The 12,892-nt window shown below is 36.0% G+C and overlaps 1 protein-coding gene across 1 annotated transcript; it reads right to left on the bottom strand.

Annotated features, from left to right (window-relative positions):
• Positions 1-928: 928 nt before the first annotated feature.
• pde6b (phosphodiesterase 6B, cGMP-specific, rod, beta) lies at positions 929-11,413 on the bottom strand. The gene is made up of 22 exons (XM_060890816.1): positions 10,882-11,413; positions 10,198-10,350; positions 9,824-9,913; positions 9,306-9,446; positions 8,854-8,928; positions 8,707-8,771; positions 7,729-7,795; positions 7,568-7,615; positions 6,772-6,921; positions 6,500-6,643; positions 6,331-6,396; positions 5,972-6,118; positions 5,354-5,461; positions 5,146-5,255; positions 4,963-5,050; positions 4,744-4,844; positions 3,558-3,665; positions 3,378-3,441; positions 3,223-3,297; positions 2,580-2,663; positions 2,290-2,446; positions 929-1,920 (listed from the first exon to the last, which is right to left on the bottom strand). Exons 1-22 carry the CDS (start codon positions 11,350-11,352, stop codon positions 1,865-1,867), a joined length of 2,568 nt encoding a protein of 855 aa, XP_060746799.1. The 5' UTR covers positions 11,353-11,413; the 3' UTR covers positions 929-1,864.
• Positions 11,414-12,892: the final 1,479 nt, after the last annotated feature.

Genomic DNA, 12,892 nt, shown 5'->3' on the forward strand with positions numbered 1-12,892 from the left:
ATATATATATATATATATATGTATATATGTATATATATATATATATATATATATATATATATATATATATATATATATATATATATATATATATATATATATATATTTACAGAATAAAGATTTACAATTGATATGGTCTACAAATTTCTGTAGATGTTCAAAGGAAAGACACGTCCTCTTCCTTAAACATCGCACACAATTAGAGACTGTGTATTCCTGTTGAAATACTCTTTATGCTACCACACACAGCCGTGACATCTGTAGGTTTAATGTCGATAGAAGTTGGCTGAGAAGACATTTGATATATATGAGATGTAGAGGTATGAAGGCCACTGGCACTGGTATTCCTTCCAACTGCGTGTGTCAAGTGTAAACTCACACGTATGAAGAAACACACGTATGGTAGCACTTGATGTAATGCCATGATGGAAATTCCTAAAAAGTACATTTAAGTACAATTGCACACACTGAAGAGCAATACTAGCATGATGCTAAAAAGGTTAAAATTAAGATTCTAGTGACATATACTGATCAACATGCACATATCATGAGCACATTTTGGGAGCCACTACCTACTTATTTTTTTGGTCATATATGTATATATTTATCTATATTTTAGATAACATTTAGGGGCTTGAGATGATTATGTTCCACTAGAAAGCAGCCACCAAGGCAGGCAGCATTTTTAACAGCATGTACATGCTTAGTTCTTTATGCTGGTTTGAGGACCAAACTGCATCTGCATCTTATTCTTAATTTTTGGTTGTTATTATTAAGATAAGTGCTATCTAGCTATGTTATCAAGCGAAGAGTAGCCTAGTTGTCTTACCAGAAACATACAGATGGGTAATATATTACCAAAAAATTTCCAGGAAAAACCACTGGCTCTTTTATGCTGATTTGGGAAATTTATTTTTACAGGCTTGGATTGGGCCCACTTGTTCATGTAAAAGGAAATGTTACTGCAAATCAATTCCAGGTTCATTTGACTCATCCCCTTTTATTCTACATTAAAACATTCCCTCATCCACAATTGTTTACAGTGTGTGACTTTTGTCTGTGACAACAAAATCAGGCCCAAACTCGTAATGTGTAATGCTGACTTTATACAGCCCTCTCCTCTACCATCATCCAAATAACAAAAAATAGGGTGTATTGTTTAGAACAACGTTGTTCATGACTCCAGTACATCATTTCCAGAGACTTGTGCAATCTATGCCAAAGAGAAATTAAAGCAGTTCTCACAGTTCATGGTGTCCCATGATCTTACCAACACACTTTGTGTTGTGTTTTACACATCAGTAGCTGCCACTAGTTTGGGATCCATCCTTAGATGCTTTCAGTAATGATGTACCAAATGTTTCTCAAACTTGTTGCCTACCAATGTTGCCTTTCAGGAACAATGATGGCCAAAGACTTGTAAGACTGGAACACAGCTCATGTAACAAACAATTCTAGGAAGAATTGGTATATGTACTTAAAAAAAAGCAACAAGTATTAACTCATAACTATCATATTTGATGCCTAATCCTCACAAGAGACACACTCCACTTTTGGATTTGCCTCAAGAACATACAAGACTGATCTTGTGATCGTGTTATAACACAACAAAAATGGATTTAACCAAAAACTAAAAAAGGTGGTACAATCCAGAGGCGAACTCAGTCACCTTGTTTTGTGTCTACAGAAATTTGTTTTCAGGCCCCAGTTGGTCTAGTGGCATACTGGAAGCATGTGATGCATTGTCCTGCTCAGTGTTTCCCAGCAGTCCCTCTGTTCTGGGGTGAGGCCACTCTCACCATTTGCCATCCATTTCAGTGGCTGTGTTGAATCCCTAAAGTACCTCGCATTCTCTAATTCAGTTCTAGCAGATGGAACAGGTTTTGGACCCCGATGACGATGGGTTATTGGAGGCAGCCGCTGTAAAGCAAATGAAATATTTTTTTTGTTTTTTTTTTTACCAAACCAGCACCATGTATGAACTCTTCAATGTGACCTATGTGTATTTCATATGCACTACTGGTAAAAGGTTTGTATATCCCTGCTCATAGCAAGTCTTCTTTTTGTACTTTTTGTGTCATTTGTGTTATAATGTTAAACAAATCAAAACTGTTCTATTTTAAATTGTTCTTTTGCACATTCTCTCTCAACCAACATCTCAAGTAAGCCATGAATTTTTTCTTAAACTTCCCAGATCTTTTACTGCTTCTACAAGTTTGACATCTAATTTTCACTTTTAAGAGCAATTTTTTTGTAAGAATACTGCTTATGTGATGTCTTTCATCAAACCTGTTTTGGCTGCTGCAGCTTCTGCTTTCGCCTTTGCTGCTTCTTCAGCCTCCTTCAGTTTCGCCTCATACGCTTCCTGTAAAGCCTTCCACTCTCTCCGGTTGTTCAGGATGCCATCATACATGGGTTGGATGGCTTTGTGGAACCGTGAGAACTCCTGCAGAGGATATTTTCATGTAATACTTATCTTTTTCTTTAGAGCACCAAGCTCTTTTTTTTGGTATTTTAAACCAGTATATAATGAAACTTTAGCAGTTAAGATGTTATTATAGATGTCTCCCAAATAATACCTTGTAGACGAAAGTGCAGACAAAGTCTATAAAACCACACTGAAGCTTGGGCAGTTCTGCAGCTTTGTTCCTGTCCATCATGGGCTAAAAATAGAAAAAAGGTAAAGTATCATTTATGCACCAAATATTAACATTTCACTTCAGCACCTGGTATTTTTGTAGTACTACAATTTGGTGCTTTTTGCTCAGTTTGTGCTTTACAGATCAATTTAGAAACTCACATCTACTATAAAAATGATACCTGCAACCAAATACACAGCATTTTTGATTCACTTTGTGCATGTTAAACTGCAATAGAGTTCAACTGGAACTGGAATGAGATTGTTTTGGATCATCTCAGATGGAGCAGTTGTTTTGGTCTATAAAGTGATTTTCGTGTTCTTAGCAGAACTGCACCATTGGAGAAAGTACATTCAATTCAAACAGACTTAATGCTCCTTATGTAAAATCACCCTAAGGTTCACATCAATGATCCTTTTCAATTCAAGTTTGCAGGGCACTTTGAAGGAAGTGCCTACCAAAGCCTTCAAATCCTAATTAATCATAACTATAAATTGCTTGTCATTTTACATGCTTATTATTATATGCAGTATAGGAAATAGGATAAACTACTAGAACTAGGTGCCAACTATCTGAGACTCACAATGGGTTGTTGCTCAAGTACAGTCCTCTCTAAGTCACCTTGCTCCCAGAATTCAGCTGCTACTGAGAGTGCAACCTGGGTAGACAGGAAAAAAGTTATACATCTGAGCTCCAGCACTTTGTTTTGACCAGATTACTCCAACCAGACAGACTCACCTTGCTCTGAACCTCCCATGGTTTGGTTATGGCTGACAGATCACAAGCAGTCATCATCATGGCCCTGTTGGTTCAAACAGAAATGAACAAAATGCTCTTACTAAAGCAGTTAAACAAGCAATCAAGGTAATATTTCTTTTTTAGGTTTATATATGATCTATTGTTATGTTTGGTGCTCACATTACAATTTCCTTCCTTGTCGTTTCCAGAGACATGAATTCGACCCATTTCTTCTCCTCCTCATACGTTTCAGATAGATCCACAATTTTCTGGAACATTGTCCTCTTCCTGTTAATGTTAGAGAGCTTATTTCAAAAGAGCCAAGATTTTAATTAATGATATGTGAAGCAGAAATATTACAAATACAAGTGTCCAACCTAAAAGTGCACATGAACATCGGTATAAGCAGTTTCACCACAGTTTTGTTGAGTTTTGTTGAAGGTGTTGATTAATTTTCTATAACTGTAACTCTGGCAGTAGTGCAGCTACAAGTAACAGGTTTATATTAATGCTCTCTACACTAGCTTTTCTGTCATTTATCTGACATGGGAAAGTTTTCAGGACAGAGTAGCTGATTTTTTAACAAGAACTAGCTTGTTTTGATGTTCCCCAACATTAAATGTAATTATAAATAAATTTTAAAAAATAATGTTAGGTGTCAATAAATAAAAATTGGAATTGTTGTTGAATCGCTGCTATATGTAAAACACACCGTTATAAGGAAAGGACTGCCAAGTCTTTGGTTTTTCCTTTGCCAATGTTGCCATTGATTTATTTTATCACCTGTGGGTTAGTAGTTTACATATTGCATACATTGTATTTGACTGAAATGCTTGTATTGAAATAGTTTACCTTATTAAATAGTTTACCCAAATTATATTAAACCAATGATTCAACTGTACTAGATGATAAGACAAGGATTAGCATCAAAACACAATCTTAAAACTGTAAATAGTTTTAATATAAGGATTAATACACCCATAGAAAGACTTTGTTCACCAAAATAACAACCTTAAGGTAAAATGATTTTACTTATGCAAAAATGTGTTTAGGATTATTTGGTATGGATGTATCATATTTTGAGTTTTGGTATTTGAGCTAGATTTGGGGTTAGTTTAATTAGTTTTGGGCAAGTTTTATTTATTTTATTTTTTTTTGCTGATTAACCAAAGGGATGGTTTTGTTATACAGTTCTGGCAAACCTAAGAAAAGTGACGACCCTTGGGATGAAGCAAAAACTATTGTTTCATCACACCAACCTGAACCTTGATTATTTTAAACTATAACATGTAGGACATGGAGGCTTTTCATTCTTTATGTCCACCTTAGTTACAATTTAATTAGTGTGTACTCAAAATGTACTCACTTGAAATACAAGGCAAGGTCAGTTGCAATAATGGCAATGTCGATTAGGTGGAAAACATGCTCTGTCTGTCTTCTGTTCAAGTTTTGGAAAATGTTTAAAGACTGTAAACAAAGCAAAATGTCTTTTTGTATAGCAGACTGAAATATTTTGCAAGATTTTTGGCAAGGGTCATATATATACAGTATACTGTATATATATATATATATCTATATATTTTACCTCATCTCCAAGTAAAAACTTGCCGAATTCTAAATGATGCCTTTCCAGAATGGATGATCCATGAAGTTTTGCTAATGGATTTTGTGATCTAAAAACATATTAAAAACAACACAACTGAAACACTGTGATACTACAATGACATGCCATGCTCATATTTCACTAAGGTTAGTGAGAGTGACTTACTTCACTTGGTAGAGATTATTGGTGCCCCTGTGGTCGATATCATGCAGGAATCCAGCAGTGATCATGGCCATGACCTCCAAATCTGTGTAGTATCGCTTCAGCTGCCCTGTCTGACTCCACACATTATTAAAACCTAATTATAAATCCCACAGCATAAAGTCTCAAATTTAGGCTAACCTTTGCTTAAGGATGCTTAAATTGTTCATACCGTTAGTAATGTAAACATGGTTTGTCCAACATTGAAGCCATGGCGCCAGTTGTGATAGGTGATCTTTCTGTAGCCCTTGCTCACTGAGTACATGAACCGCACTAGAACCTAGTGGAGAAAATGTTGTCTCATCATTAGGTATCTAAGATCTCACATTCTTAACTGGTTTTCTGTCTGGACCAAGACACTACAGTATAAGCATTAAGTTTTATCTATTAAGTTGTATCTTAGTTGTTTTTTTTCTTCAATGCTGGCCAAAGACAATTTGTGCTGATACTAAAAAAACTGACATGAAATGCCACTGTAACCAAAAGACTCAGCCTTGTTGTCTAGAGTAAATGTGTTGTTATAAGTAATATAGATTAAATAAAGCTTGTTTAAACCCGGGTGATGAGAAGGTTGTTTGCCTTCACTGTAGCTTCAGAAGCAGAATTGTATACAGAATTATATACAAAATTTTATGCTCAAGTAAATTGGGACATTTGTGGCTTTACATTGCCTAAGAGTGAATTTTTAGTTATGCTGTGATGTTGGAATATTGGGAATAAAATATCTTCCCTTTAACATGTCATAAGCTAACAGAAACTATCTGCATTGCTAATTAGCATGAATACTGACCTCCTGAGGAACCTGAAACTTCTTTACAACACCAACTTCATAGTACATCTGGATGCCACACAACACCAGATCCCGTTCTGTGCAGTCAAAGTCGGAAAACCGGAACTCATATATCTCAAATTTGTTTTTTCCTGGAAGTTCTTTCTTCTACATAAAGAGATAGACAAAGAAGGAAACAGTAAAATCTATTCGGCAAATCTATTAAGATCTATTCGGCAAATCGAAAAAGATCTGAATATTGCACCATAAAATACAAGAGCCTTGCAGGATTTTTTACGAAATTGTAATGTGTTGGTCATATTGTTACCAAGTTCCGTTATATTTTAATAACATTTTTTAACAAGGTAGACTATATATACCAGGATCTGGGAAAGTTCTTCCTCCTCACAGTCTTTTGGCTCTTTCCCAAAGTACTCCCTGGTTTTCTACAGTAAAAAAAACATCAACAAAATATGCACTGTAATATCACAGTCCAATTTCTTCCTATTTCATTATTTGTGACTCAGTAACTATGCACCTAAGGCTTACAAGAATATTCTGAATCTCATCATCTCGACACTTGACGTGGTAAAGCACCATGTCCTGGGCGATGTCTTTCCTGTTTTCTAGTTTATTCATCTTGTCGTAGGTGTCTGTGTTGAGTGCCGACCAGCCCAGAAATTGGGTCAAAGCCTTTAAAATCAACAGTGTTCACTAATTAAATAAAAGACTTATGATTACATAAAAAAAAAAAACAAGCAGTTAGTTACTAATAATGTGCTGGATTTTCATGATTATAAAAAATTATATAAAAAATCTACCTCCATTAGTTGTTCATCCTGTTCATCAAATGGCTTGCCATCTTTCCTGTTATAGAAAGTTGCTACTCCTACTATTTCTTCCTTTTTGTTGACGATTGGCAGAGACAGCACGTTTTTAATGGTCCAGCCGCTGTCATCAAGTGCCTCACGCTATGCCACAAAGATACAAATGCATGCTTGATGTTGGAGACTTGAGATTTAGTCTTGTCTAATTCCCACTCACAACCAATTTGATGAGTTTTGGTGAAATTTTTCAATTCTCACCCACTACTACCAAAAACAAGAGTGAAGGCTAGCACATCTGAAACACCTGAAGCAACCATATCATGTCAACATGTTGCTCATGTTATGTCACAGAGAAGATAAACACTTAAAAAAGCCCTAGTTTCCCATTTTTGGATATGTCTGGAGAGACTGACAGAGGAGAAAGTAGCATTAGCTACATGCCCACCAAAAAGCCAATTAACTTTTTTCAGACTCTGGCCACAGATGGCTGTAGCATCACTGGGATCCAAACTTGCATTGTCCCGAAAATAGGATGAACGCTGTTTTATTGCACCAATCAACACCTCGAATATGGCACGATAAACATAATTGGAAATGACTTGGAAATGCTTTTTTACCCAGTTCTACCCTATATACATGAAATTGTGATTGGCTAGTTTTGCTCTGATTTACAGAAAATACAGAAAGACCATCCATCCCATCCACAGAGAAACCAATTCTCCTTTTTTAGACAGCTCCCCCCCTTTGAGAACCTCCTGAATTCACAATTTCATGTGAAATGAATGTGTACCTGAAATTTGAACATGTCCTCTGCTGGTGCGTTCATGATATTGCAGATCTAAAACAGTGGAGAAAATAAAAAAACAAAGTGTTCATGTGTGGCTTTTGGGCCTAATAAATGTATTGTATGAATTGTATTTGTGCCAAAAAGAGCAAAAGGGTTTCACATACAAAGCCACTTTCTGCTACATAGGTGGGTAGGCCGCTAGCCAGTGCCCAGTGGTCTGCAGGTGGATTTCTGTAACAATTGTCATTTATTAAACAAAACAAATCCCAGTGCTGGTGAAATCTTAATTTAGAAAGGTATTTGTATAATTTTCTATAGCAGCAGTTCTGACAGTAGTACAGCTACAGATCACAGGGTTATATTAATGTGCTCATTCTAATACATGATCATTTTTATAGTACGGACTCTTGAATAGCAGACACTTTATATGCTGAATAAATGTTTAATTATTGATGTGATGAAGTGTTTTGTGAGGAGATATTTATGAAGCATTCATAGAAATAAATCTCCAGTGCAAGATGTCACAGAAACAGGTCTCAACAAGTCTTGACAGCAATGCTGGAATGTTTTGCAGTTTTTGTGCAACATGACTACATGACAAGTTTTCCACTCACCAGCCCCTTTTTTCTTTCTCTTAAAGTTACCTTGTCTTAGTAATTTCAAGAGATATGAAAATGAGAGGATCTGAATTTAATGTTAATAACTGCTATTGTGTAAGCAATAACATTTACATTTCTAGTATTTAGCAGACACCCTTATCCAGAGTGACTTACATTTTATTTCAATTTATACAACTGAGCAATTGAGGGTTAATTGCCTTGTTCAGAGGCCCAGCAGTGGCAGCTTGGTGGACCTGGGATTTGAACTCATGACCTTTCGAGTAGTCCAACACTTTACCCACTAGGCTACCACATCCCCCAATAACATGAACTAACTTATCTGTTGAACATTCCATGATGTTAAAGGAATCAAAAAAGAGTATGGGGTTTCACTTTTATTATATTTTGTAAATTACTGTGGTAGGAGAGGAATAGCATACTTTTGGATGTGCTGCTATTAGAAAACGTTGTACTTATTTCACTGAAGGAATAATGCACTGTGATCTTAATCAGTCCTTAAATTTAACCATAGACAGGACTTACGGTATGACTTTGATGTCCTCTTTTCCATGTAAAATGTAGTCAATGACTTTGTAGAAGATGATTTCCTGTGTGAGCATAAACTCATGAGCATCCATGGTATTTACTGTAAGTTATTTAGTGAAACATCAGAGTCATTAAATCACCTACCCTCCCATCTGGAGTAACGGGACCAGAGTATGGTGGTTGTTCTCCCATCAACACAGGCCACACATCAAAGAACTCCTGTCCAAGACCACATACAAGATAGAAGAGTCAGACAAACACTGTGTTGAACCATTAGCTATTAATTTTTTAACTTTTTTTTTGGCAACAAAACATTCTGGCATATGAAGTAGCACAACATGACCTGAACAAAATGTAAAAAGTAAGTAAATTGGCATGAACTCTTTTCAGATAACCAAACCTCCAATTAAAGGCATTTGAGTAGAATTTTTTTAATAGTAGGGAAGAGCTGGGGATGTGGTTGGTATGCACATTTGATTACTAGTGGAGCAAGGGAGACATGAGAATCTACAGAAAGTAAACTAAGAAGAAGCCATCAGTAATATTTAAACTCTCTTCTTAGTTTTTTTTCAGACACCACTTTTGATTTGATGCACCTTTTCCTTGGTCATGTCCAGCAGACCGACAGAGTAGCGGTCACAGTTAAGGTATGCCCGCACTGTGTACAAAGCTTTGTGGAACTGACGCTCGATATCCGTGAGCTCTTCAAACACTTTGTTAGCAGACCACAGAAGCAGCTGTACGGAAAACATCAGATAAATAGCACGTCACGATACTTGACGACATTTCTGTGATTTATGATATGCATCAATATATGTTTGTTTGCTTGCAAACTAGTAGACACTTTTTAAAAATGTTTTGTTAATATTTTAACATTTTAGAGAATAAGAACAGTACAGGTTTTTTTTTCATGTCAAAAACACATGCTTCCTGCTTCTGGAGTTTGTAATTGTCATTTAATAAAACACACAAAAAGCATCCTTAAAAGATATTATGATGCCCATGACATCCTGGAAAAAAATATTTTTATATAATTTATTACAAAATAAGTATAATGTTGTTACACTGCCCAGACCTATCTGAGATTGTGTGAGAACATATAAGACACACTCACCTGGCCTTTACGTGTCTCACAGCTATGTAGATAGCTCAGATGGTAAATCTTTAAGTTCAACGTGCCAACTTTTAGATACTTTAAAAAAAGCTGTAAGTGAAACACAAAGACTTTACACTAGCACTGAGGCGTAACTCATGCAATTAATGCATACAGATAGAAAACTGAACAATAAGATATCTATTAAAGGCCTAATAGTGGCTCTTTTGCAGTTCTTAAATTTGAATCCACAACCTTCTGGTCACTAGCACCAACCAGATCCATTAACTACTATGATAATTAATCTCAGTGATCCAGAGTGAGGCAGAAAATACTCAAACTAACACATATAGGTAGAACGGTTTATATGCTTATCTCTACTGTGAATCACTCACATCTTCGTCATCGTCTGTGAAATAGGGTCCATTAGTTTTATTGACTGCCATGATGACCGCCACCACATCTTTGCCGTTCATGATGGGTGAAGCCAAGATGTTGCGGGTGGTGTATTCTGTCAGCTCATCAACAAACGTACTGAAGTAGCTATTCTGGAATGAATAGTTTAATATTTTTTTATTTACAGTCATTAAAAAGTATGTTTGGTTCAAGGAAAAGATTTCTGTCACTTCACATACACTAAGGACCAGCGCTGGTAAATAACTTAATTTTAAATAAATGAATTTTACACTGACCAATTTTTTTAAATAAGCATTTTTTTTATATATTATTATGGCTAATAATATATATATATATATATATATATATATATATATATATATATATATATATATATATATATATGTATATATATATATATAAAACAACTGTAACTATTAAACTTTTTTTTTTGCTGACACACAAAATACAGTGCCACAAGTGAAATAATCCTCAAGCCCGAAAGGGTCATGACATATTGAAATAAATGGATTATGTCAAGAGGATTTAGCAGTTCTAAATTATGCATCTACTACCTTATGCATCTACATGATAGCCAGTGGTATCTGTCTTTTTAATTTAACTTATAATACAAACAGTACATTATGATGTTCCATTGAAAAATGGATATATACACATCTTACCTCTTTAACATCCCTGACATTGATATTTTTCTTGGTTTGGGCGACATGCCCGACTATGCCGATATCAAGAGGGAAGACAATCTCAGAGTCGGGTGGAACCACACAGTCTTCCATCTTTGATGAAGAGTTTACATTAAACAGTCGAGTGGCCAATTCAGCTACACCGTTCCTTTGCCTGTACATGAAAAGGCTGCATCGGTCAGCATGGATGAGAGCACTGAGTCTCTTCAGGATTTTGAAGATCACCTTCTCCATATTAACATTCTCCTGCATGTCTTTGATCAAATCAAAGAATATCGTTCCTTCCTCCACCTGACACACCTGTTTAAAAGAGTCCAAATCCACTTTGGACTCTGGGACTCCCGTTATGGATGCCACAGTTCCAGCTTTGAGCTTTTTTTCAAAGTATCTCTTCGCAAACTCCAGGTTTCCATCAAGAAACTTCTCCACATCTTCGCTTTTGATGCTCATCTTTGCTTTGTAAGCACCACAAGAGGTTCAAACAAGGTTCAAATCTGGTCTTGACTTTCAATTTCAAAAAGCTATATTTTACAATTCATAATTATTAAGCAGTGGAGAAAAAGAGGGACTGGGAGCGATACCTGCAGCAGCAGGGGCGTCCGAGCCAACCGTCAGCAAGGTGTTTCCCTAATAGTGTTGAAGGTGAATAAGGATCTGCTCATGCAAAACTGATCAGGTGATCTGCAGCAAAGCTGAGGTCCACTGCCTCAACAGAGTGTCTTTATCCTCTCTAGTCTATCTTCTCTGTGTCAACAGAAAAGAGTCACTGTGCAAAATGTTTCAATTAAAACCACCTCAAGAAACAGACTTATGTTAAAAAAAGTTTAGTTTGTCTCTCATCTCCCTCTCTCAGGCTGTCGCATTGCAAGCTCTTTATGTTCTTATTAAAGACACACACCTCATGCCTAAGCCCTATTCAGCCAGGCCACTGGTTGATTATCTCAGCACCCTGGTCCTCTCCTCACTGCCACCAAGAGAGCAGTAAAGAGAAAAATAAGAAAAATTATCCACATTTACTCCACATTAAAATGTTCACATTTACTCCACTGTAAACGCACAATGTACAATGCACACTAGTATTCTTACATTAAAAATAAATAAAAAGCTTCGATATTTGTAGTGCCAAGTGCAGTGACCTTAATAAATAATTTGTCCCAAGTTAAAGACCTGGAGTGTAAATAAAAGATAAGCTAAAAAATGTCAATGGCCAATAATCCCTAAATTCAGATCCAAAGTACATAGGCTATCTATATAAAGAGTCGATAAACATCTTAAGCAAAAGGTCAGGAGGATTATTACCACATTAATAGCTGCATATCTCTGTATAGTGAACTGCAGCAAGCGCAAAGCCCGTTAATACGGCAAACAAAGAAAGTGAACCTTTTTTAAACTTTTTATTCAAAGTGCTGATTCAATTGAATTCTTATTATGGTAATTGTCATCATAACACCAATGGTATTATGTAGTAAAAAGAAGAAGAAGAAGAAGAAGAAGAAGAAGAAGAAGAAGAAGAAGAAGAAGAAGAAGAAGAAGACAACAAAGAAGAAGGAGAAGATGACTGTGAGGCAGTTCATATAACAACTTGCACACCCTGAATTGCTCCTAATTGCTATCCAGTCCATTTAGCTAGTATAATAAATTAATTATTTTACAATACTATTGGTATGTTTGTTCTCCCATCTCCCATTGCTTTAAGGATTTCCTCCAGGTAATCCAGTTCCCTCCCCTAGAAATAAGGCATACAGTATAGGCTGTTTGGCATCTCTATTGTCCATATTGTGTGAATTTGTGTGTGTGTGTGTGTGTGTGTATGTGTGTGTATATATGTTTATTTGTGCCCTGTGATGGGTTGGAACCTTGTTCCCTGGGAATAGACTATAGACTTCCCATAACACTGTCGGGTCAAGTCAAGTCAAGAGGTTTTTATTGTCATTTCAACCATATATAGCTGACGCAGTACATAGTGAAATGAGACAACGTTTCTCGAGGA

This window comes from Tachysurus vachellii, chromosome 17 (assembly GCF_030014155.1).
Source record: "Tachysurus vachellii isolate PV-2020 chromosome 17, HZAU_Pvac_v1, whole genome shotgun sequence".
NCBI lineage: Eukaryota > Metazoa > Chordata > Actinopteri > Siluriformes > Bagridae > Tachysurus > Tachysurus vachellii.